Source organism: Sapajus apella, unplaced genomic scaffold (assembly GCF_009761245.1).
Source record: "Sapajus apella isolate SASKATOON/1434 unplaced genomic scaffold, GSC_monkey_1.0 scaffold19, whole genome shotgun sequence".
NCBI classification, from domain to species: domain Eukaryota; kingdom Metazoa; phylum Chordata; class Mammalia; order Primates; family Cebidae; genus Sapajus; species Sapajus apella.
In genome coordinates, this window is record NW_022436959.1 from 22,550,566 (window position 1) to 22,578,342 (window position 27,777).

The 27,777-nt window shown below is 34.0% G+C and overlaps 1 protein-coding gene across 13 annotated transcripts in view; it reads left to right on the forward strand.

Annotated features, from left to right (window-relative positions):
• DGKB (diacylglycerol kinase beta) overlaps positions 1 to 27,777 on the forward strand; it is a 723,408-nt gene that overhangs the window by 190,789 nt on the left and 504,842 nt on the right. For all 13 annotated transcript variants that reach the window (XM_032286738.1, XM_032286728.1, XM_032286731.1 and 10 more), the window contains 3 exons: positions 13,396 to 13,445; positions 16,870 to 16,944; positions 20,029 to 20,148. In XM_032286738.1, coding sequence (XP_032142629.1) covers positions 13,396 to 13,445; positions 16,870 to 16,944; positions 20,029 to 20,148 — 245 coding nt within the window. The remainder of the gene's footprint in view (positions 1 to 13,395; positions 13,446 to 16,869; positions 16,945 to 20,028; positions 20,149 to 27,777) is intronic.

Below are 27,777 nucleotides of genomic sequence, written 5' to 3' on the forward strand. Positions count from 1 at the left end.
TCTTTTTATTTCAGGTTCTTATTTATCAAGTTCCATTTATTACTGATTATTTCTTGATTATGTTTATCATATGAGTATAAAAACTCTTCCTCAGTTCTTTAGAGTTAAGAAGATGCTGTTAGAAAGTATCTTTTGAGTTGTTTTCATAAAGTATTTATTTATAGTATGTGAAGAATCATTCCTATTAGTGAGCAAGAAAATTGCCTATAAACATGCAACCTGCACCATTTCCCCAGTGGAAATCTCCCTTGCAGCCTTCAGCACTAACTCTCTTATTAGCAGAGACATGATTTCTCAAATGCTAAACCTGAGAATGGCATTTATAGTATTTGATTCTGGATATTATAAATAATTAAACAATAGCTTTGTTTCTTTTGGGATATGGTAGGTAGAGAATTTCTATTCGGTTGAAAGGAAATAATTAGTCTCTTTAATAAAGCAGTGACTGAGCCCTCTCTGGTGGCAAACTGTACTCACTGCAATACAAGAAAATGTTTTTCAAGCATTTACTCTAAATCTGATCATTTGCTTGTCAATTCTGCCTCTGAAGCCCTTTCTAAATATAGTTCTGGCAACTTACTCAATAATCTGATAAATTTGAGTATATAGGATATGTTAAAATTAATTAAAAATTCTTGCTACTAGAATGATAGCGATAATAAATCCAAACTTTAATATTTCTAAAGCAAATATAAATTGTCATGATGTCTCAGAATTATTATTAGGAAGCATTTTTACTAAAATTTAATAGTAACTTTTTGATAATATTTCTTCTACCACTAAAGGATTTACTGTAATGTGATTATTTAAGAGTCACACCTGCTTAGGTTATAAATAAACCATATGAATATCATTCTTTAAATATATATTTATTATTCATAAAGGTTGAATATTTGCATTTCAGGATTTATTTTGTATTCCTAAGAACTTACAGAAATCTGTCTCATTCCAAAGTAAATATTACTGTTCAGTGAATTTCTATTGAAGTGATAGCCAGAGAGAAAGTTTGCTCAGGTGTTATCAGGAGCACATTGGGGTGATTATAAACATATAAAGACAAACATTTTTTCCACATCTGAAAATGAATAAAGGCACCATCCATCCTCCCTAAGATGGTATTTGGTCTTGCAGTTTAACCATTTCTAGGTCAACTGGAAGTATATTGCTTTTAAGAAGAAGGCTTTTGAGTTTTCAGTTTGCATTGTTGAACCCGCATAGACTTTGTCTACAGTTGCAGATAGAATGTTAACTCACCACACTATTCAAAAACACAGGAGGAATCTCATCCAATTGACCTGCCATTCACTTTTCTCAAGTGCTATCAACCCCCTTTTCTCTGTTTTTTTTTTTTTTTTTTTTTGAGTTTCCCAGCTTTTTTCCAAGCTTCCACTAGATGCATTGCATTTCCTTTTCCTTAACCATTTCTTCAGGCTCTTCTTATAGGCAGTCTTGTTATGGCCCAGCATTATCGCTACAATTTTCACCAAAGTCTTCAAAGTACATGATGCTATAGGCCTCTTTTCTACTGTCCTCTAATCTGTGGATTCTTACTGACTATACATCAGCTTCATCTGAAGTTTGGTTTTCTTTCTTTTTCTTTTCTAATGCCAATGCCGGGCCCTTTACCATGTCAATTAAATAACAATCCATCTTCCTCATCTACTTTCTTAACAATACTATATATTTTTATCCTTCTAAAATTGCATATGTAAAAATTACTAACATGTATTCTTATACAGTCATAGATTTTTAAAAACAAATTCTCAGTAGGACCTCAAAAATGTGTATTCGTGGTTAGTTTAATATATACTTACTCCAAAAGGGTTATAATTTATTAAATGCAGTATAGAGCAGAAGAATGAAAAGAAGAAAAAGCAGTTATAATTTGCACAAAAATAGGTGTGAACAAGCACCTAAAATTAAGTTTTGCAGGTCAATGTTGAATTTGGCTCTTAGTTCCAGGTGGCTAAGCATAAAGAAATACACACATTGATTTAGGTTAGAAGTTCTCAAACTTTATCACACATCAGAATCAACTGCAGGACTGGTATATCTGATTCAGCTGGCCTGGGATGGGACCTGAAAATGTGCATTTCTAACAAGTTTCCAGGTTATGCTGATGCCATTGTTCCAGGGACCACATTTTGAGAAGCAATTTGTAGCTTTTGCAATTTTGTCTGTCCAGTAAAAACACAGAGACACAAAGAATCCACCTGAAATGACAGTTGTTTTTCTTGGAATTGATGAATAGTGGCAGTATTTGTTAGGTGATTTTACCTGGGTTATTAAATGGAAACATTACACTGTTGTCAGTGTTTACATAAGTAGTACTTTTTTTCCCCAAAATAAAGTTTTTAAAATCTATTCATTGCCTCCCACCACTTTCCGTTGTGTGTCTTTTCTGCCAGGCATTTACACAATGTTTATTATAAAGCTTACTCCATTAAAAAAAAAAACTAACAAATGAAAGTTCCCAGATGTTTCACTGATCACAGGAAGTTGTCACTTAACATCCGTAATAGGTTTTTGGAAGCTGTGACTTTAAGTGGAACAATGTACATAGTAAAACCAGTTTTTTGCTCATCAACGTTATAACAAAATGTCATGGAAGGAAAGGATTGTTATTCGAGAATCCTCTGTACATTGTTTTGCTTGAAGTCACAGTTTCCCAGTATCTAGCAAACATATTGAAGACTTACCATATAAGCCATGTCTTCAACTTTATTTCCTTTACCCAATCCTAATTCTTCTCTCTGAGGACCTTGCCTGTTCTGAGGCTCTGTCAGGTAGAAGGTGTTTGTTGCCTTTGGATGTGTGCTTTCGCATACATGCACGCGTGCATGCTTGTGTGTGCATGTGCACCTGTGTGTGTGTGTGTGTGTGCGCGTGTGTGTGTTGGGGTTGTGGAGAATTCCATGTTTATCTCTCCTTGTTGGTACTATTTACCAACCACCTCTGTGAATGAACGAGGGCATGGTGTCAGGACTGATTTGCCCTTCTATCCTCAAGTGCTCCATAAAACTTAATGGAGAGTCATCAACCACTCTTTTCGTCTTCCCTCAAATTCTGTGACTTTGTCTCCATTTTTCAGTCCTTCACTTCTGTTGCAACACTCCAAGCCTTGTAACTGTCAAGAACCGCTATTATTCTATAACTAAACTGTCAATTTTACTTTAACCCCAGCCTATGTTCACTTCTCACTCTCCTACTTTTTAATTGTAGCATAGTATAGTAATTAAGAACCTTGGCTCTTGATTTATAATGATTGAATGCAAACCCTAGGTTGAGAGTTAACTGTCTAGGCCAGGCGTGGTGGCTCACACATGTAATCCAAGCACTTTGGAGGCCAAGGCGGGCGGATCGCCTGAGGTGGGGAGTTCAAGAGATTTAACTGTCTCAGTGATCTGAGTACATTTTTAAAATTTCCTCAGGACTCAGTTTTCTCAACTGTAAAATTGGCATCATTAAATAGTCTCTATTCCATAGGATAAATATGAGGATTAGATAAACAAATAGTTGGTCCCATACATTCCTTCACATTTATGTAAATGCTTGTTCGGTAAAATAAAAGTAAATTAAAATTGTTTGACCCTTGACCTGTTTACTCCCTCTTGAATTTGCCTGCTGACTTTTGGTTGCCCATCCTTTCAAATTTGAACTAATCTCATAATCCATGATGTCAATTAGTTTATCACAATTTCAAACGTTCAACTTATTTGCTCCTATACTGAGTGGTAGAGACTTCGTAAAATAAAAGTATAATTCCAGGGATTATACCTCTACTCAAAACATCAGCTGGCCTTCGGTGCCCAGTGTTTCTCTCCTATAGTTTTCTAGTTAAAAGTTAATCCAGATGTTTTTTACCCCAACACCTATCTAATAATCATCTTACTCATAAAGTGTACGTTCTTGTAACTGTTTTATTTTACTTAATAACTTATTAGCTAATATTTTTTTTCTGTTTCTCTTTTGATTCAGAATGAAAAAGTGTGGTTTTGATAGTTCCTGATTTCATAATGCATAAAATTGAAACCCTTAACTTGGCATGCATACACTGATCAGACTCCACAGTTTGACCCTGACCTACTCTGCCAGACTTGCTTTGGCTGTGACCAACACACACATGAGCAAACCATGTCCTAATCGTGTGGGTCAACTGTTCAATCATCTGACAAACGCTGAACTTTTCCATGTTCATGCCATTGATTGCAACGTGCAATTGCTGGGTTTTACCCCCACCCCCACTCCCACCTCCCCAGTGTATATTTGACAGAGTCCAGTCCACATTTGAGGCTCATCCTGCATCATGAATTCTTCTGCCATCTCCTGATTGGATTTATTTTGCTCTCTTTTGTACCTATACATCTCCATCAGTATGTGTGTGTGTTTCAACAGGTAGATGCTCAGTAAATGATAGTGAAATGGAACTGTATTAAAGTCAGTGGGTGAAAACAAACAATATCAATGAGTGCTTGAAAAGATAAAAATAATGCCAATTATTTAAGTTATCAAATAATAGTATATATTTTTAACTTTAAAAGATACGATACTCACATTTGAATTTGTGCTTATCAAGTTATTAATGATTTAACAAGAATATTTTTATATTATCTTACATTTCCTTAAAATATATCACTAAAGTGAAAATCAGTAGGAAGACATTGAGAAAGTAGATAGCTAACATATAGATACTGAACAGTAACCTACGTGTTAAAAGTTACTTCTCTGCACAGTATTAACCTTTAGCAGCACTGAAATTTAATAATGAGGAGACCTTAAAGATCACCTAGTCAACTTTCCTCTAGTTTGTCAATGGAAAAAAAAAAAACAAGAGAGGGTGATTATTAATTACACCACCACTTTAGCTATGACTGAAACCTAAAATTTCTGAGCTACTTGATAGGGGTCTTTGTATTTTGAAAAGCTGTCTTTTGTTGTTTTTATTGTTTTTTCTCTTGTGAATAAAAGGACAAACTATCACTCCATTATACTGGATGTCAAACACATTTAAGCAGCTAATTGTTTTCACCTCTGGTTTTAAAGTTTATTAAATCAGTATTGAAATATATAAAAGGGTAAAAAATAAATTAAAAAAATTTCAGCCTGAATGCATTTTACACATATATTTCATATTGTTTATATTAATAACATATCATATCATATAATCCTCATATTAACAACATATTAGGGCAAGTGCAAAACACCAGAGTATGTATAGTAGGATATTCAATAAGAAAACAGATAGAAACTTGCAAATCTTTTGGAATAGAAAAAAATTGGATATATAAAAATTATCTTGCATAATATGCCTTTGCCCTGATCTTTTAACTAAATACATGTGTGGGCATATAATTGTTTCTATATAAAGTGAAATTACACGAGCATAAAAATAGGAAAAATGTGGGTTAAACTCGTTTATAACATTGAAGCAGGTACCCATATTTGGAAGCTGCCATGTTATCAGAATAATTTTAACATTGGGCTTTTTAAATGTTTGCAGCCAAACATCTATATACTTATTTTGTTTTTAAAAATAAGATTCTTTTGTTCAGTGATTCCCTTGACTTTTGGGCCTGACTTTACTTTTATAAAATAGTAAAGTATTTTATAAAATAGAAATAGTCTTATTACATAATTTGAAGATTCAATATTAATAATGTCAATATTATTTTTAAATACAGTTTTAAAAGGGAAAGGTTTTATAGGCTCACCAGGCCAAACAACTTTCATTTTCCATAGAGTTAATAATTGCTTTTTTTTTTTTTTACTTATTTTTCTCTATTTCTTATTTATTTATTTACTTATTTGGAGACACAGTCTCAGTCTGTCGCCCATGCTGCAGTGCAGTGGTGCGATCTTGGCTGACTGCAACCTCAGCCTCCTGGGTTCAGCTGATTCTCCTGCCTCAGCCTCCAAGTAGCTGAGATTACAGGTACATACCACCATGCCCAGCTAATTTTTGTATTTTAGAAGAGCTGGGATTTCACCATCTTGGTCAGGGTGGTCTTGAACTCCTGACCTCAAATGATTTGCCTGCCTCATTTCCCCTATTTCTATAACTAATTAATCAATTCTCAAATTCTCTACCATGAATTTATGTTTATAAACTTGTGTTCTTCATTTGTTCTTGAATATTTGTATTGATAATCACTTTCACTCTCTATTTTAGTTATTCTCTTTCTAGAATCATTATTATTTGGATGTTGAACATCCAAGACAGAACTCTGAATTATTATTTTTTCTTGCTTTTTCTATTTTCCACCTTTTTTTCTTATGTTTTTCACTCCATAGCTGAGATTTTTTTTCACTTTTTCTTACATTTAATTTCATGGATAGCCCATTTTATTCTCAGCTTGATCCTTATATGCATCTATTTGTATATCATATATTGTAACATTCCTTTTAGTTATAGAGTTTCCCCTCTTCCCTGCTTTATTGGTTTCTTCCAAACTACTTGTATTGAAAGAACTTTTTTGATGGTAGTAGTTGTATAGGTGAACACCCATACCAATGGTATTGACTTACTGGGGATAAGGAAAGGAACTTATTCTCTCAATATTCAGTATATTCACTTTCACATAATTACCTTGTTTTGGTATTGTGTCCTTGCACTCAGAATTCCTGAGTACTTTGAGCCCAGAATTCCTTTCATTTGACTTTCGCAAAACTCAAAGAGCTGGTCTTCTGTTGGAGAAGAAATCTTACATATTCCCCAGAGATCTTCCTGTGAAGATTATCTGTTATTTATCCAACTCACCACCCTTTCTATGCAAATCTATGCTGCTTCTCCTCTACCAGCTTAAATGTGTATTTCTAAGATCTGTAAGTCAATATACATGTGTACATAGTTTCTCCAGCTTCTGAAAATTGTGTTAGTGTTTTCTCTCATGTTTTCTTTCTGCTTATAGATTTATGCCTATTTCATCTCTTATTGTTACTATAATGCTACTTCCATAGAAAACCAAGGTAAATATGTGTATTCAGTGCTTCATGTTTTGATTACCTAGCTACAATTTTAAATTAGAAAAGTAGATCGATCACTGAAAATTAAAGCCTTAGACTTTCTCTTTCTTCTGGATGAAAGGAAAGTTTTATCCTTCACCTTGACATGGTAATATTTAGAGTATATGGGACTTGGTACTCAATATATATATGATATTTTTATTATCATTATTGTATTAACTAGAGCTTTTAACTCTCCAACTTTCTTCCTTGATGAATTAGACAAAATCTATGGAGAACATTATTAACTCTTGTTAATGTGTTTAGGAATAAATGATTTAAAATAATAGATTCTTCAGGCCCTAATGAAGTAGGGATTTTAAGACCAACCTTCTACTGGAATCAACTGGAAAATTTGGACAGAATGTATATTTTTAAAACCTCCTTAAAAGTTTTGGAGAAGTATGAGTGCAACTTGGATTTTTAGGGCAAATTTTGGGGAGAAGGAAGCCTGGCTTTTTCCATTTAATTTAAGAAATTAAAGTACAAGTCATTCATATATATTTCCAGATGACAAGCAGAATGGAAGCAAGATATTAGCAATCAAGTCCAGCTATATATGTAAAGGAGCTGAAATAACATGTCCAAATTCAATTTGGGATTATTACAGGCACTTAAATTTGGCTTAACATTAGAAAACCAAACAAGGTATTTTGCTACATTAAGAGAATAAAGAAGAAAATCATAAAAGTATTTTATCATATTCCATGTGTATTCTAGTCATGATTAAAAACAGAACAACTTTAATCGCAAAAACTCTTAGCTAACTAAAAGTAGTAAAGAACTCCATTAATCTAATAATGTGTGTATATAAGAAACTCCCATCAAACTTTATATCTAAGAGTGAAATATTGAAGTTTCTCTCATTGATATTGGAACCAAGACAAGAACGGAGACTACTCTAAGTGTAATTCAACTTTGTGTTGGAGATCGTTGCCCATGGCAATAAGGCAAGAGAAATACATGGAGTTTATGAGGATGGGAAAGAAGAAGTTGAAATTTGTTGTTTATGATACACTACCCAGTAATCTACATATAGATCAAGTACTTGAATTAGGAAGTGTGTTTAGCAAGATCTGTGCCTACAAAGTAGAAATAAAAGTCACTTGTATTTCTATATGACACCAACTAATAATAAGTAAATAAAATTTAAGAAATTTTATCATTTATCAAATCAAAATATTAAATACCTGGAAATAAATCTTTAAAAACTATTTGAAAGGTATCTATATAGAACAATATGAAACTATTGAAAGAAATTAAAGCTCTAAATAAAGAAGAATATAACATGGTTGTAGATTTCAAGACTCAGCATTTTAAAGATTCTCCCCAAACAGATATATAGATTCAGTACAATTTCCTTAGAGATCCAGCAGGGTTGACCAGGCATGGTGGCTCACACCTGTAATCCCAGCATTTTAGGAGGCCGATTCAGGCAAATCACCTGAGGTTAAGAGTTTGACACCAGCCTGACTAACATGGAAAAAATCCGTCTCTACTAAAAATACAAAATTAGCTCAGCAAGGTGGGTCATGCCTGTAATCCCAGCTACTTGGGAGGCTGAAGCAGGAGAATTGCTTGAACCCGGGAGGTGGAGTTTGTGGTAAGCCAAGATCATGCTATTGTCCTCCAGCCTGGGCAACAAGAGCAAGACTCAGTCTCAAAAAAAAAAAAAAAAAAGAGAAAAAAAAAGAAAGAAAAAGAAATGCAGAAATCCAGCAGTGTTATTTTTGGTTTGATTTTTGTATTGTTTTGCCATTGGACATTGGCAAACATTTTCTAAATGCTATATACAAAGGTAAAAGACATATATAGCTAAAGCAGTCTTCAAGCTGGACAAAATTAGGGAATACATGTGATTACATGTAAGATATTTTTACAAGCTGAAGTAATTTAGACAGTGTGGTATGGTTATAGTGATAGACAGACAAGCTCTTGGTACAGAAAAGGGAGTCCAGTAACTGACCCAAATTTACATGGATGTGAGATTATGGCAAAGCTGCCACTGGAAAGCAAGTAAAGGGCTGGGCGCAATGGCTCATGCCTGTAACCCCAGCAGTTTGGGAGGCTGAGGTGGGCAGATCACATGAGGTCAGGAGTTCAAGACCAGCCTCACCAACATGGTGAAACCCCATCTCTACTAAAAGTACAAAACGTTAGCCAGGCATGGTGGCACACGCATGTAATTCCAGCTACTTGGGAGGCTGAGGTGGGAGAATCACTAGAACTCAGAAGGTGGAGGTTGCAGTGAGCTGAGATTCTGTCTTCAAAAAAGAAAAAATAAAAAGGGAAAATGAAATCAAGTTCACCACTCTAGTAATGTGCTTGGTTAATTGGATATCCATATTGTTCCATTGTCCATCTTAATAACTCACCTCAAAACTTAGTAGCTTAAAATAACAGCACTAATTTTAATATCTGTTTTTTTTGTATGTGGGTCAAAATTTAGGGAAATAAAAAAACCTTAACTGGGCAACCTGTCTGTAGATCTTATATATGATTGCACTGAGACAGATTCGAATTGAAACAGTTGATGTCTGGAATACCTAAGAATGAGCAGGTCTGTGCTCTGTCTTCTCCTAGTGTCTCCTCTCTCTCTTTCTCTTTGTCTCTTTCTCTCCATGTATTCTCAAGGATACTCCCTTTTGTCTGTCTAAGATGGCTAGTGTGGAATTCCAAACAGCCTCAGGGCAAATCTACTCCCATGGTGGCTCAGTTCTCCAGTGCAAGTTTTCCACAAAGTAAGGTAGAATCTACCTCACCTTTTATGATTTAACTTCATAAATGAACAGCATAACTTTGCTGCTATGTTATTTAATACAATCAAAATATACACTACCCTGCTTCAAGACAAGTGGCTCTAGACCCTCATCTTTTGATGGGATAAGTATCAAATCACATTATACAAAAAAAAAAAAAAAAAAAACAAACAAACCCAAAAAAAAAAAAAAAAAGGAGCATAGTTAGTTTTGAATCCCTCTTTTAGAAAAAGTTATATTAAAATACAAAAAAAAAAAAAGTTCAAGTAAGCCCCACCTCGAACTACACCCATAACTGGATTCCAATATTACTGTTTCTAGGAGATACAAAAGGAGGTCTTCAGGATCTTGGTGAAAGGTATGCTTAGTACCTTAATAATCTGTATGCCTGAGTCACAAGTTTGCCTGTCACCAGTTTACCTGTGTAACAAACTTGCACACGTACCCCTGAACCTAAAAGTTAAAAAAAAATTTTTAAAGGATTTTTATACAGAACATAAAAATTATACATAAGGAAAAGTTTGATGAATCATCTTTCCATTACAGTTATGATCTTTTGTTCATCAAAAGAATGCATTAAACAAGGGAAAATTAAAAAAAAAATAGAGTGGGGGAGTATATTTGCAACACATAACCTAGGAAAGGTTTTAAGTGCAAAACACACGGCAAACTTATATGAATCAATAGAAATGAGCAAGTAATCCAACGGAAAATTGGGCAAGAGATTTTAATAGTCACCTCACGAAAGACCGTATTTATGTGTCATAAATATAAGCGTATGTTTCAGGCCCTCCCAAAACATATAAAGTATATAAAAATTAGCTTAATCTCACTAATAGTCAGGGGAATTCAAATTAAAACCTCTGTCATATACCACTATACCTCCACCACAATGGCTTAAATTAGACAACTGGCAATACCCAATATTGGTGAGGAAGTGGGTCAACTGTCGTAGACTGTTAAGAGATGAGTTTGGTGAAACCACTTTTAATAGCTGTTGGTAGTATCTACTATGACCCAGACTCATAATCAACTGGCAGTCGTTGACCTGAGCCATTTGCAAGAAGGTTTATAGCAGAATTATTAAATTAGCCCAATCATTACTAGAAATAGGAAACTGGAGACAACCAAAATATCTTACCAGTTTAGAATGAATACATTGTGATATTTTTATGCATTAGAATACTATGCAGAGAAGAAAAGGAGTATGCTAATGCAATCCACAAAAATACAGATGGAGATTACAAAAACCATTCAGTAAATGATGCTAAATTCAAAAGAAGGGATGTAGACATCAAGATAATTATATCTTTGGGGAGAGAAGAAAAACTAATCATGGGGTATGCTGAAAGGGGTTCTGATTTCTTAATAACAATTCTATTTCTTGACTTAGAGGTAATAGTTACATTGACATGTACACTTTAATAAGGTATTAAATAATGCATTCATCTGTAAGTGTAATATTTCAATAGTAAGTTCGTTTTTAAAACCAATGTTAAGTACACAGGATCCTTGGGAAAGACATAAAATCAGCTTTATTTTAACTGGTTGTTTTTAATAAAGCATGTTCTTATTTTTAAGTGATATTTAGGAGGACACAGAATCATTGGGAGAGGTAGAGAACAAATTCTAGAGGCTGTTTCTTGAGGAACGATGATGAAGGAAGTATTAAATTTGGCTAGAATGGTTGCCTTGAAACACCCCTGCCTCAACCAGAACCCGGGATGTTCTCCCTGAAATCACTGCCACCTCCCATCACCAGAGTGGATTCTGTGCAAGCTTTTTTGCTTGGGTCACCAGCATGTTATTGATAACTGGGGTCTGTGCTTCTGTGTGGTGGAGCCTGGGTCATATGCACAGTCTAGCTTCAAGTCAGGCTAGTAAAGAAAAGGTATCCAGAGTTTTCATTTTCTAATGATCCTCATAAAGTGTGATTTTCAGAATGTAGGAAGGAGTTTCAGACACTTTCAATAATGAATGCTCAGTATCTGTATATCTTTCCTATGTGTGTTCTTTGAGTTCATGTTCCCAGTAAGGTCAACCAATAGGAACAGGGTTTCCACGTATTTGAGTGACGTGAAATGGTCGTTTTGCAGTCATTTACTCCACTAAGTGTTAACAGAGTCATAAATGTCTCTCAATCTAAAATATATTTAGGCTTTTATAGGTATTTGCCTTATTGCTGATAGTTAATCCTTTCTCTGAGTAGTCAGTTAATTCTTGCCATTTATGAAGGTAGTTTTTACTCTTTGCTGCTGCACTACAATCTCTTGAAATGCTTAGTATCCACAATGTTGTAAGTTGCTTTTTCCTTCTGCATTTTATTTCATTCATTGACTATATGAAGGGGGATAATTACCATGATTTACAAATACAGATGTTTAAGTCTTTCAGCTGGCTTGGTATTATCACCCTTAAGTCAATAGACAGACATTTGTTTTCTTACACTTTAGCTCTTTAACATTTGTTTGCATTTTACAATAAATAGAATATTATCGTTATATTGCTTTTTTCTCTTTAGCCATAGACTAATTATCTTATAAATAATCATGTGTTAGAATTGCTGAAATGCAGTAACCATTAAATACAAAAATAATCACCTACAGATAGACTGTCAAGGCCATTGTATAATTATACCTCTTAGTTGTCTACGTCTTTAATATTATAGACTTCAGACTTCAAGATCATTCAGGAAATTATACAAACCCAAGATAAGCCCTTACTTCCATTCTTCTATTTTTACAGCTGTGTCTTTCTTCTCTATTTATCTCAAAATGGCACCTGTAGCCTCTTCCACAGCCTCCTGGAGATACGTGAATTATACAAGGGAATCCTCAGGCCCATCAGGGACCTCTGTCACCTGCTTTCCTCAACCACCTAACAGAGAGCCAATGTTCTCCTTTTCCTTACTTGATTAGTTCAAAGATCAGTTATCCTCTGAAGCTTTACCTCAGATTTAAACAAATAAACCGTGAGAGCCATGATCATAATGCAGTTTTTCTGGGTTGGCTTCCTCCATCAGAAAGAATCCATTATTGTGCATTCCTCCTTCCTCTCCCATACTGCTTGGGGATCAACCCTAATGATGGTATCTATTTGTATCATCTGTAGCTTTTGGTTCACTTTTGTGTCTATCACCTCCTTTAACTTTCACAGTAAATGTGTGTTATGGTAGAATGATTATTCTCATTTTACAGATAAAGAAAAGAGTTTTTAACCAAGTTCTTGTAATAGTGAATGGTGGATTTCAAATTGCAATTGATTTCTAAAATTTCACATTCCTTTATTTCCTTATGCACTCTGCTCTTTAATATCCAGGCTTCGAATATTTCAATTTCTCTTTTATTTTTGAGTTGACTTATAATAAAGAGTTTGAAAAAATAATAGTGCTTTTTAGTGTCTCCTAGACACAGACAAAATTTGATAGACTTTGTATGTGCTATCCAGTATTTCTATTAGCTGCTTAATTCATTTTCAATTTAGTTTTGGAAATAATCCCACAAATTAACTGTTTGGAGCAGGGGAGGAGCTTAGTGTTTGTTTTCCATGCAAACTAAATTTTAATGAATATACTTTAAACTAAAATTAATCTTATTTGCCTATAATCTTGTTTTCAATACCTCTTTTATTCTAGTTATGTTTCGCCTTTATGACACGGATGGGAATGGCTTTCTGGACAGCTCGGTAATTTTTTTTTTCAAATTATCTGTGAAAATTTCAAAGAGTTTCTTCTGAAAAATGCAATGAATAAATTTATAGTTATTACCACAGAAGGCACACTTAATGTAATTTACATCCACTCATATGGCATTTTTATCTTTTGACTGTTGGAAAGAGAGTGATCTGAGGAAACTGTTAAGATTAGAGTTTGTTCTATTGGATTGTTTTGCTACCATGACATGACTTTTTTTTTCCTGCACTGAAGTTAGGTAAAAAAAGAAAGACACCAGCCTCATATAAATAAAACATAAGATTAAGTTGAAATCATTGGTCTAGAATGAAGGAAAACTATCCATAACATTTGACATTAAGGAAACTTGAGATTATCAGTAGAATTTAAAGGATTTATAAAGTCAATTTAATTATCTTATTATTTTCCCAGTTTTCCAAGGTATCTTTAGTCCTATATGCTGCTGAAATAGGTAAATATATTTATAAATTGCTTCCACAAAATTTGCCTTTTAAATAACTCATCCAATTTAATATTCAACTAACATTCTATAGTTGTAGTCAGAAAAGATAAGAAAATGCCCTCTTTATATGATTAACTGAAAGGAATAATTGAATGTTTATTTGTAATATATGGAAATCATTGCTAGCTTTCAGAGAAACAGAAAGTAGTTCTTAGTCCTACTGCACAGATCAGTACCTTGCATGAAAGTCCATCTCAGTTTCCATCCACTAATCTACCTTACATGTTTTGCATGTTATATTATTTCTTGTTCTTCAAGGAAAGATAAGAATACTAATAGAATAAGTGTCATATTATGGAAATTTTGAAGTGCACATTTAAAACAAATATTTAATATCATTAAAAAATAAATGTGTTGATATATTTAATAATGACTTAAATAGACATGATCACTGAAAATAAGGGAGCTTTTCTCCTCATCTGATGGACCTCCCTGTGGCAGCTCAAATAGGCTTTTAAAAGCAAAGCAGTGAACTTGGAAGCCTATTTATGTAACTTTGAGTAGGATAATGGTATATTAGCTTCTCCAGAGAGAAATTAAAATATATAATTCCTACTGTAGGAAATGACCATTGCTCTGAATTGGTGCTGTGATTGTGGGATTTATTGTGTTTAAGTCTCAGTAATTTTTCAGATGCTATTATTTTTAAGTGCCTAGTGGTCTGCAGTTTCCCAATTAGAAATATCAAGCTACATAATAAATGTGCTCATTTTCTGGTGCCATTTCACCACTAGAAATTTTGATACCTTCTATGCTTATTATAGCGCTTGTGCCTACACTAATATAAATTATATTTTAATGTAGAGTTGTTATATGTAATGTTTGTTTTTTAATTACTTTAAAATGATGCTTCTTTACTAGGCCATGGGTTGGCAGTTGATTTGAAAATTCAGCCAAATGCTTTTATTTTTTCTTGGCCATTTTTCGTTAGCATATACAGCAGATGACTAGAAATATTTATAACTATAGTCCCAATACAAAGCAATAAGTTGGGGATAAATGTATTTAGTCTTGGCTAAACTCATCTCTATTTTTTGTAATTAAAGATCTGGATTTCATTTCTAGGATTTTCTCCACAATACCTATTGCTCCAGTATTTTTCCTTCACCGTCAGGTTTACATTGTACCTTCTGATATCATGTGTTGTACATTTAAGGTGTAGCAGTTCGTCTACTGGGGGCAAAACAGAAAGGAAGTGATCTTTTGAAAAATGGCTAGTTTTTCTTTTTTTATTTTTATTTTTTGAGTCAGAATCTTGCTCAATGGAGCTGAAGTGCAGTGGTGTGGTCTCCACTCACTGCAACCTCTGCCTCCTGGGTTGAAGCGATTCTCCTACCTCATCCTCCCAAGCAGCTGGGACTACAGGCATGTGCCACCACTCCCGGCTAACTTTTGTAGTTTTGATAGAGATGGGGTTTCACCATATGGCCAGGCTGGTCTCAAACTCCTGACCTTGTGATTTACCCTCCTCAGCCTCCCAAAGTGCTGGGATTACAAGTGTGAGCCACCGTGCCAGGCCAATGGTCAGTGTTTCTAATAATAGTTAAGATTTGTTGATCATTTGCAATATGCCAAACAACAAAATAAATATATTTTGTATAATATGTTTAATCTTTGCAGCAATTGTATGAAGGAGGTAAAGTTAGAGTAGCTATTTTACTGATGAGAAAACTGAGTCTTAGGTGGGATGACTCACCTAATATCACTTGCCTAGCTAACAGTCCACTAAAAATAGTTTCTGTTCTTAAGAGATATCCAGGGACTTTAACACTTCCAAACCATTAAGGCATATGTAAGCAAAGATAGAGTAGGTGACAGATGAGTAATGTCAGCGTGCACACGTGCACTTTTAACCTATAATTCAAAGGGATTTATGATTTAAAATTTGTTAATCTGTAATAAATACATTTCTGTTTGTATTGCTTCTGGGACAGCCTATCTTAAATAACATATTCATAATTAAATTTTTTCTGGAGAGTGTAAGTATAGCTTTTATTAGTTCCTTAGAGGGAACCATGGCTCCCCATAAGAGAATCTGTTTTATCATATTTCTTCTCCATTCTGTGAAAATTGAATACTTATGTTGGATTAGAGATTTAGTTAAAATAATCTTTAAGGAACTTTCAAGCTTTCCTCTTTTATACTTTATACATTTTAAAACATACTGTTAAACCACTCTTCAAATTATGTCACGTTTTCATGTAAAATTACAAGGATTCCACAAAGCCATGTTTAATCTTTTCTGCAGATAGAGAAAAATTAAATTATTAAGTAAATAGGTGTGAAAATGTTTTAATTTAGGTCATATGTATTAACTTGAAGTTCTTCAAAGAATTGATAATTGAGCAGAATAATATGGAAATTCAAGCTAATATTTCATCCTCTTACAAAATAAATGCTATGTATACTTGTCCTGCAAACCTTGACCCTGAACATCCTTCTAGCAAAAGTAGATTGTTCAATACATGACTAAAACAGTCAGTATACATTCTCAAGGCATCAAGATAAAAATAGACTTCTTACTTGTTCTCAATTGCTTTTTTCCACCCTTTCATATCTGTTTTCAAGCCAAAGGATCAGGGAATTCAGTGAGTTAAAGATCATATGTTGCAGTATACATCTGCTCCTGTTTTCTTCAGACACCCTCTTTTAGTTGAAGAGAATATATTTTTTGTATAGTTGTGCCCTCTCCTGGTGAACATTTCTAGACAATGCACAAGGTAGATTTATATTTAGGATTCTCTTTTCTTTATATAGTTAATTAGACCTTTAAAAAGGATTAGGTACATATATATTTCCATATAAGTCATTTAAATTTTTTATCTATATATTGAACAAAACAGTTCCTGTAAGTGAAAGATTTAAAAGTTACTACGATCTTGGATTCATATTTTTTCTCTCTCTTTCTTGTCCAGGAGCTAGAAAATATCATCAGTCAGATGATGCATGTTGCAGAATACCTTGAGTGGGATGTCACTGAACTTAATCCAGTAGGTATATGAATGATTTCACTATTGGCTAAATTATGGAAGTCTGTCTTTTCTTCCTTCCATCCTTCCTTCCTTCCTTCCTTCCTTCCTTCCTTCCTTCCTTCCTTCCTTTCTTTTTTATTTCTTTTCTTTCTTTTGTCTTTCTTTTTTGCCTTCTTTTTTCTCTTTCTTCTTTCTTTTGTCTTTCTTTCTTTCTTTTTCTCCCTTCCTTCCTCATCCCCTCCCTCCCTTACTCCCTCCTTTTCTCTCTCTCTCTTTCTCTCTCTCTCCCTCTTTCTTTCTCTCTCTCTCTCTTTCTCTCTTTCTTTCTTTTTTTCTTTTGTCTTTTCTGGGACCCTAATATATTCCGGTCATTTGAATTTGCTTTTTATACCTAAGTTACTATTTCTAATTAGAAGTCAAAATGGATTCTGAATAAGATAACAAGGTATATGTGGAGTTCTGAAGCTCTTAAAAGTAACTTTTGCTTTCTTCCTCGTGGCAGTTATTTTGAATGGTGGTCTTACAAACATGTGGATAAGCAGAAGGTGCTGATAGACACTGCAAGATCAGGCCATGCCATAAAAGAAGATGGTAGTTTTCTATGCACAGTGCATTGTATTACCTTGCATGTGTATGTTACACAATGCTCTCAGCTCTCTGAGGTAGATACACTATTTTTTTTCATTTTTCAGAGGAGCAAACTGATACCCAAATATGTTAAAAATTACTTGCCCAAAGCTCTTCAGCTAGTTAGAGTCAGGAATTTTTAAATTGTTTAGAGAAAGAGTATCTAAAAATGCTTATAAGAAAATAGAATTCTTGTTTTGAATAAACATCAAAATTACAACATTATTCAAATATATATTAAAATATACTTGACTTGAAACCATAACTTTGGCCACGAAAAATATTTTGGGAAAAGTTAATAAGAAATGTTGTGTTTATATTATTTTTAAAATCTTTAGCAAAGTATATATAAAGCAAATACAAATACATTTTATTTAAATGGTTTGTATTTTATCCAAACTCAAGAGGTGTATATTTAACCTCTGTTCACATTTATGCAGTAAACAACTGGATAATGGCATGATTACATGCTGCAAGAATTCTGATAGCATTTCCCTATTCTTAATAGGATTTGGATTTTTCCATTTTAAAATTAACTATTGGGAAATGTACATGCTGTGCTTATAGGGAGTGGCAGATGTCATTAACAGGTTGCCATTTATATATGGGCTAATAATGTAGATGGTAACATGTATTTAATTTATTGTTTCACTCACCTTAATATTATTTTCACCGAAAGACAGGGATTTCTTATCCGTTCTATTGCTTTTTTTTTTTTTTTGGTTATTAATCTACAACAGCTTTCTCCTCTCCCACTCACCTTTCCACCTGTACAGATTAGTCATCTATCCATCAAGCCAGTTTGTGCTCACTAGAGGGAGAGGGGGAAGGGGATTTGTTTCTCCCTTCAGGTTTCAAAACAGTGGGCACTACCATTTCCCAATAAAAGTATTTTTGGTGTGTGGGTGGGTGTGTGTGTAGACTTGAGAAAGGGGACATCAGGATGCTAGGAAAAGAAGACAGTTGGTGGCTGAGTAGTCTTTCTACAACAAATACCTACTGTCAGATTGTTGGCTGGAGAATACAAGTAATCTGTAACATTACTTGACCTGTGCATTTCTGCTAAATCTGCTCCTATTCAAGGGAGCTGAAATGGTACAAAGTCGTACATTATGTATGCTGCTCTGGGAACTGCCTCATCATCTTGCCTAAGGCTTCAATAGTTCTCATTGTAAACAAGTGTACACATCAGCAGGCTTCTGATAGGTTTGCATATATAAATACAGAGAAGTGAACGTTTGAGGTTGATTATAGTAGGGAGAAGACTCAAGTGTCTCTGGAAGTTTTTATCAAATAAACCAGGCTCTACACTCAGTTCAATCTTATTCTTTGTGGTCAGAAGATGGCTTTAACATCAGATTTATTAGGTACAGAAAGGAAAGCATCATGCAACTGAAACAAATGTCATTGTTTCACTTCTCTTATGGTGTATATATTTCTACTCATTTATCAGCATGCTCTTGAAAGCCAGGGGAAGAACAATAATCTAACTTTCAAATACAATACTTCCTGAGCCAAGATGTCAGGAACAAGAGTGTTTGGGCAGACAGCACTTCTACCAACAAATCAAGTTTTTCATGCATTGTGTCTTTTCAAATCTCTGTTCTGGTACACTCTGCATTTCTTTTTCCAAATTGATTAACATTTTGGTATTATATAAAGATAGTGAGTTCCTTTCTTCATTAGCATTCTTACTATGTGTGCCCTCTTGATGGCATTAGATGGGAAGTACTTTGCTTTCCCAGCAACCAATGGTAATATGTTTGGAACTTACATATATTTTCCATTAATAATAACACAACTCTATATGGCACTTGATCTATTTGCCGGGGCTCATCTGCTTATAATACATTAGCCTATGTAATCCTCACAAGAACCCTTCTAGATAAGTTCTGATATTGCCACCATAGCACAGAGAAGTAAATGTAATGCAAACAAATACTGCGGAGAACACTTTAAGACATTACTTGCAAGTCATCTTTAGAAACAAAGTTTAATTAAACGTGATTTGATCCTTTAACTTCTTGACTCTATTAAATTCTGATAGGCAATTAAAAGCAACTAAATTCCCTCGCCCCTTACTACTTAGCAAAGAATTATATGAGCTCTTTGCCATGAAGTTAATTTGTTCAGACATTTTCTGGCATATATACGAATCTAAAAAATAATCTGGCAAAAGTGATTAAAAGACCACTTTCACACTTAAAGATACCTTCTGATTTTAGCTGTGCTGTTCATTGGAAAAATATTACAAAGTTAAGCACTTATTTCTAAAATGTGATCAGTGTAAGCGGCCAGGTTTAGAAATCCTAGCAAAGTCATTTCTTCATTAGTAATAGAATTAATGTTGTACTGAGTTACCAAGATATTTATCCCAACTCGCCACTTAGCTCTTAGTCACAATTTCCTATGTTATAGCATATGAAATTTATTTTATTGATTGATCACAAATTTTCCCTATCTCCTCTACTCCAGATTCTCCATGAAATGATGGAAGAAATTGACTATGATCATGATGGAACCGTGTCCCTGGAGGAATGGATTCAAGGAGGAATGACAACGATTCCACTTCTTGTGCTCCTGGGCTTGGAAAATGTAAGCATTTACACAGAGGAGGGTGGCCTGGTGGTGAGTCAGTGGGGTTCTGTATTACACATTTTTATTGCAAATTGATCTGACCTTTTTCTACCATTAAGCACATAGTGAGTGCCTGGAACTTTTAATAAGTATGCCATCAAACAATTTGACAGTAACTCCTTACGTAGATGCCACACACATATTGATTCAATTTAGGTATTACTTTAGGATTAAAAATATATTCTCTCTCTTTTGTTTTCCTCTATTTAAAGTACAATCTAGTGTTTTTAAGTTACTGACCTCCTCATATTATCTAAAGCAAGAGACTCCCCAATATTATTGTGTTTTGTGGCTCTTGCAGTGCTTCATTATTTCACTGTTCCTCCTACCCATAAATGTAATCTATTTTATTGATAACCAGTGCTTGGAGGAAGTAGTTAAATATCTGCAGTGGTTTAAAGAATAGTGGTGCAGAAGTCATGTGTGGTTTCTGCGACAGCGACTTTTGCACCAACCTATATAAACATAAGTTGTTCTTGTATCAGCATCAGCTAGGTCCTCATTCTATGCCTGTGAAAAGTTTCCTTGAGTAGTTCCTCTAGTTGCAAGTAAATACTGTTGTGAAGGAACAAAATAAGCCAAAGATCAGAATGTAATATAATAATAACTTTGAAAGCAAATCTTGCTGACCCAGCCTTGAAGTGGATTTTAGTTATTGTTAATTTAAAAATCTGATGAAGTCTATAGTGGATGCTAGATTTTTGAATTCAGCATTAATAGTTATATTAAAATTAGATATAATATGTATACAGTAATATGTATACTTAATTTCAAAGAACATTAGGGCTGGGAAGCACAATGACATTGTAATATTTAGAGTTTTGGGATGTAAGAACATAGTGTTCGCCACTTTGCTGCCAAGCCCAAAACTTTTCATACTTGTAGTTACCAGCTGAAACAATTTTACAGATTCAAGACTATATCATAGTTATTCAAGACACCAAGTTTTTAAAAGTCATTTCTCATGATATCTTAACTGTGTTTGTGAAACATATGAGTGTATATAAAAATATGTCGGCACATATGGGTTTGGGAATATATAAATGGGCTTTAGGAGTATACAAATGAGCTGAGAGTTTAGGAATAAGTATCAATCTGGGAATAAATAATGGGCTTCAAGAGATTACCATTTGTCTCTTTTTTCCTGGATCTTCAAATTCTTCTAAATTCAGTTGAATCTTACCTTTCATGAGGCCTATGGGATTTGAGACATGGTCAGAGGATGGAAAACAATAAAATAATAATGAGTGATACATGGAAAAAACTAATTTATGTAAACAGAAAATGAATATATATATTATTGTTAATAGGTATATATTTCTACACTTAAAATCTCACGAAACAATATTTCCTTGTACCTGAAGTTCTTATACTACACATAACTTTTTATACCATAATATTTATCTCTATAGTATACATCCATAATTAAGTAAATAAATTATATATGTATGCTATAGAGATATTTATATTTATTTAATTGTTCATGTACCTTATGACAAAAAGCAGTATGTAAATCAGACCACTGAGAGAAAACAAAAGAAAAATTGGCAAAATGTTGACATTTGAAGGTTTAATGTATAATTTATCCTGAAAAATTGTTGTCAGATGACTCTAGTTATAAAATTCCAATAATAATGGTTCTCTAGAAGAAAATGTTATGTTGGTAAAGCTAAAAGTTTTATATTCTAAGTATTCATAGAAATTTTAAGATGAGAGAGGAGGGAAGATGTAGGAATGAGCAAGCAAATCATCTCGTAGTCGAGGGTGGGATAGAAAAGTGCAGAAAGGGACAGTCAGTTGCCTATACACACACACACATATAGTTTTTTTTTTTTTTTTGGAGACAGAGTCTCACTCTGTCTTCAGGCTGGAGGGCAGTGGCACCATCTCGGCTCACCGCAACCTTCGCCTCCCAGGTTCAAGCGATTCTCCTGCCTCAGCTTCCCGCATAGCTGAGACTACGGCATGTGCCAACACCCCCAGTTAATTTTTGTATTTTTAGGAGAGATGGGGTTTCACCATGTTGGCCAGGATGGTCTCGATCTTCTGACCTCGTGATCCTTCCACCTCGGCCTCCCAAAGTGCTGGGATTACAGGCATGAGCCACTGCACCCAGCCCACTGGCCCGTATTTCAAAGATCGCAAGAGATTTTTTGAAATGATGATGTTTTACTTTGGAAACTATTGTTGATACATTATTTAGTATTTAATTTATAAATGTAGACATTTGTGAAGTTATAAAAATTAGCACAGGTAATAGAGTCCACAAATCTATATGGATTTAACTCAAAGTATTTTAAACAAATATTAATGAGTTAAAAAAAATTCATTACTTTCTAGCGTAGTGTTATTTCAACTGTAAGGCAGTTCTGTGCATTTAAGGTGCACTCTATTAATTATAAACAATTTACCTTCTAATAGTGTTTGTAATTTTTTTTAATGTTTTTAGCAAAACGAGAGTTTTGGGAGCTAAATAAGATAAATCTATTTAGGGTTTTGGGATAGTAATCAGAACTGTGTTCCAGAGTTGTGTTCCCAAAAATGGCCACTAGATGGCAGAGCCACATTGTTTAACCTTAAGAGAGCACCATAACTCTGAGATTAAATTTTGCCCCCCCATATCTGTAAAGAACAACTTTAAAAGGAGAAATTTCCCTTTTCTTTCATTTTTTTTTTTTTAAAAAGAAAGCCACTCACATTTTAAGCTGTCTTTTAATGAGATGTATAAGCCATATAATCATATGTAATGATCACAAAATACAGCATCTATTTGTTAAAAAGAGCTGTTTAATTCTAAGGCATGGTAATTGTTTTAAAAAGCAGGAATGACACCAAGACAACTGAGTGATGGGAGACTTTTTTAGTAATTGAGATGTATTTCCTTTCTGTAGACAGTTAATGTGTTACATTATTGCCTGTACAGAATTTGATCCGTGGATCTATCCCCTCACCTTTTCTTGTTTAATTGAAAATCTAGATACTGCAGCTTGAAGTTGGCCATTTATTGTGAAGCTTGCCTTGTTATGTTGTCCTAGATATTATTGTCTATTGTCAATTACGAGCTCAGGGAGTAGATTCTAATTGATAGTGCATGTAAAATACCACAGTGTATTTGAAAGTGACTGTGGTATCTTAGCCGAATGACACAGAAAAGGAAGTAGTCCTGGGAGAGTAATCTTCACGTCTAACAGAAGTCCCAACAGTTACGATTTTGCTGTAATTTATTTTTCTCCATCAACAGTAGTTTAAAAGCTAGTCAATTTTAAAGAATATCTGTTTTGGTACCAAAATCAGACATGGAGTTGATCAGGACCAGACTCTATACCAAATGCTGGAGAGTAAGAGCCATTTCTTAGAAGAGGCTCTACAAACTGTACGAAATGCAAGATGTATTGATGAAGAATGGTATAGTGTCTTGGTGTCTTTTACATTTGAAGGAATACTGAGAATTTGGATGGCTTCGTGTTTCTGATTACCACAGTAAAAATTAATACCTGAGACTTATTCATTCTTCCTTTAGAATTCATCTCATTGGAGAATTGTTTTTTGTTGTTTTTTTTTTAAATCCCATGTAATTAAAATGTTTTTCTTTGCTTAATAACTTTGTCTAGCGGTAGACTCCATTCTAGTGATTGGAAACTGTCTGCAGAGGGGGAGATATTAAGTCATTTTAGCTGTGGGGCCATAAGGTCTCAACTACTTCTGCTTAACTCTGCTCTTTCAGCGTAAATTCAATCACAGAAATTATGTAAATGAACCAGAAAAGCCATGTTTCAATAAAACTGCTTGTAGAAAAACAGGTTGCTGGCTAGGTTTGAGTCAGTGCGGTAGTTTGCCAATTTCTCAGATTACAAACAGAAAAAGTTTTAATTTATTTTAAATGATTTGGGAGAAAGGAATCTAATACCTTTTATTTGGCATAATCAGACAGCCACAGCAAGACATGAGGACTAACGGACAGATAGCGTAGGAGCAGTGAAAGTCATCAAACTGATCAAATAACAGATTCTGGCTCTGTTATTAACTAACGAGGTCATTTTGTGCCAGGCAGTTGCTCTCTCTGGAAAGATGCAGAGTTGCTCAAGAAAATCAGTTAGTCTTTCCTAATACCCGTTCTGTTCAGACATTCCTTTTTCTGCATGAACAAGATAATTAATAACTCTTCAATTTCCGAAATCTGTAAGTTTGGCTCATCATTGAATTTTTCAAGGAAAATTCCTGAATTTATATTATAGGGTGAAGAGAAATGCACATTTAAGCAGAAGCCTAGCTTGAAATGGGGATACCTTAAATTGTTGTGGATTGTCATACCCATATCTAGCCTGTATGGTTTCTATTTTGGTCTCACCATAAGTGTGCATAAAATCCTGGTCTTCAATTCTTATAGGTCATTTAAGCTTTACCTTTGATTGAGATGGTTTAGAACACATGTTTTTTCTGACTTGTTAGTAAAGTAATATACAATATGTTCTCTGATAAAATTTTTGAGTGATGGACAGTAGAAGACAGAAGACGATGTATTCTCGGTAGATTAAATTATCTTTTGGAAACTGATATTCAGCACATCAATTTTTAAAAGTTTTTAGTTTGCCTAAGGGTTTTTGTTCTACTGTCTATACGTTGCTCAATCTAGAAAACAGTTACAAAACCAGATGAATGCAAAAATTCTTGGGATTCCAGATTTTGTCATTTAAGAAAAATGACTACATGGTATTGTTACCTGCTGTTGATTTTGCATTGGAGCCTCAGAAATGGCAGGTGACCTTACAATGTGTGGTCTGCAGATGAACAGTTGATGGCAAACTCCCCTTAGAATTGTAAACCTTTTCTCTGCATTCTCCATGACCAGGCCTGATACAGCTCATCTTGTTGTCTAAAAGAGAAGTTTCTTTCACATTGTCGTAATTTTTTGAGAACTTGAAAAAAAACAAGGTAATTTAATGGCCTTTATTATTGAATGAGTTGGAAGTAATTTGTAACATTAGCTCATATATATATAAGTTAAGTCAGCTGAAACATGGCTAGGTGTGGGGAGAGAAAAGCTTTTGGGTTAGGACATCAGTGAAATTTCTCCCCGAGGTCTCCTGAAAACAGTTATTTATAGTAGCCCTAGTTCACTTGAACATTTTATGTGATCTTGCAAGTATTTATGGAAAAACTAAAACTTTAGAAATCACTAGGATAATGAAATAGGGTTTTAAAAGTTCTGAAGAGCATTATTTCCTTTGAAATACCGCTTTACCTTCTAGGGAAGTAAGAGTTGGGAAAAAAACATAAAGGTCCTTCTCAGCATGGAATAGCCTAGGATTCATTAACCATTTGTCTGTCATAAGCACAGATCTGAACTGCTTCATTATAATAGACAGTGTTAAGTCTGGTGATGAAAAAAGGGCAAATTTTAATAAAATAAAGTGAAATTTTATGTCTCTTTCTCAAATTTTTTGGTTGAAACATTGGGATGTTACACAACTCAACCCAATGAGGGTAATAATATTCGCTGTTTATATAACACCAGTCTTCCGAGAAACCAGATTGACTTCACAGGCATTGTATCATGAAACCTCACGCCATGGCCTGCAAAAGGGAAATGGGTACTTTCATTTCATTAGAGAGGAAAATAAGAAGAAAGGTGAAATGGCTTATCCACATTTTCATAGTAGGCCAAGAATCAAGCCTTTCTTGATGCCTTGCTTATCTCTGTTTCATAAAAAATAAATTCCTTTTTGGCAATAAATATATATTTGCAATAGAAGTACTAATAGGAATATGCTCTACTGGCTGATGGAATATAAGGGACAGATTCTTTCCCTTCTCCCTTAAGTTTACAATCTAAGTAAGATAAACAAGACAAGACATGAAAATAGAGAGTTGAAGTATAATTTGCACTGCTGAGAAGTAATTGGCTCCTGGTTTCAATTTCTTTTCTTAAAGAAGTCACATACATATTTCATCCCTTGCATATTTTGGCAATGTATCCAGCTAAGAGCTATAAAGCTATTTAATTTGTTTTTTTGGTAAAGCATTTTATGCCTGGGTAATGGATTTGTACATCAGTTGCAGCCTGTAACATGGCTAAGTGTTCTGATTGACAGAACACCCACGTTCAGACTTGTTTATTTTTTGATAAGGAAAATGCCAGCTAACTTAGTCCATATGTGTTCTTCAAAGGATGAAGCTTATTCACATGTAATGGACAACCATTTAAAAATAAAATGACAAGAATTACAAGAACAGTAATACATACGGAAATTAGATTTTTGTCCTTTTAACTTAAAATGTTTTTAAGCATTTAGGTGCTACATTTAATTTTTAAAATATTAATTTAGTTTTTAAAAAATTAACAACCCCATATTTAACCTTTCCACATAAGGATGTTTAAATATTATTTGCGGGAATATTTTAAAATATAGACAGTTTTGAAAATATAGCAAAGTTAAATATATAAAATATTCTATTCACTTGGTAAAGCTACTAGAAATCTATGACTCACCCAAACCAGAAAATGATATTCAGAAATTAATACAAAGCCTATTTCTTGGGTTTTAAAAGAAAATGGAAACGCCTGTGTTTTCTGAAGTTTTCTGTATGACATCTGCATAGATGTGTTTGTTGCGTTTGTTAGTCCCTTGTCAGAAAGGTAAATCTGAGCATTGTCAAGAATTGTAAAGGGTCCAAAATGTACCCTATTAGAAGTTAATGTGTTAGCTTGCTATAGTTTTCTGGACACTCCCAGAGGACATGAGACTCCCAAGTCAGAGACACTGGACTTTGTTATTCACAGCAAAGCAAGCAACAGGAGCTTCACGTGTGAGTTCACCTTGCCTCCAAAGTCTCATGGGAATGACAGAGTGGAACCCAAGTAATGTTTGTGCATAGCAACAGGTTTTGGAAACCTTGGCTTAGGAAAACTAAAGGAGTCATAATGTGTAGTAAACAAACCCGTTTAACCTTTGCCTATAAGGGAGTGATTATTTTTATTATACTGCAAGTATGGTAAGTAAACCGCCACCCTCTTCTGGAGGGAGACACGTCTCTGTTGTCCAAGGCTAGGTTATTTAACTCAAACATCTTTGAAAAGATAGTCTTAAAAAGAAAGAATAAGAAAGGACAGTGCTTCTGCTTGCAAAACATGAGGAAATTCAGGAGACCCACTGAGAATTATCGCCCAGGAAGCATTTCATTAGTGTTTTATGTTATGATGCAAATTTGACATTTCTGGTTCCAATGTAAGAATTAGTTCCTATAGATTTTCTCTAGTATTACAAATCTAGTGGTTTATCCCTTTCTTGGGAATAGGAAAAGTTGTTAAGAGCATTATTATTAATATTTTATTATCAAGAGAAACAAGAGGTTCTGAATATATTCATATTGTCTCACTGTCTCGCTACTACGGGACTAATGTTAGTGCCTAAGCACTTAGTAGATGCTCAAAAAATTATTAGGTGAATGTATTCTAAGAAATATGACAATTTGGCTAACCTGAAAAATTATGATAAATAATGTTTTCAATAGCATACCAATAAATGTTAATCTGTTTGATATGATTTGGTGATTAGAGTACAAAAGTAAATGTTAATGGAGAAAAAA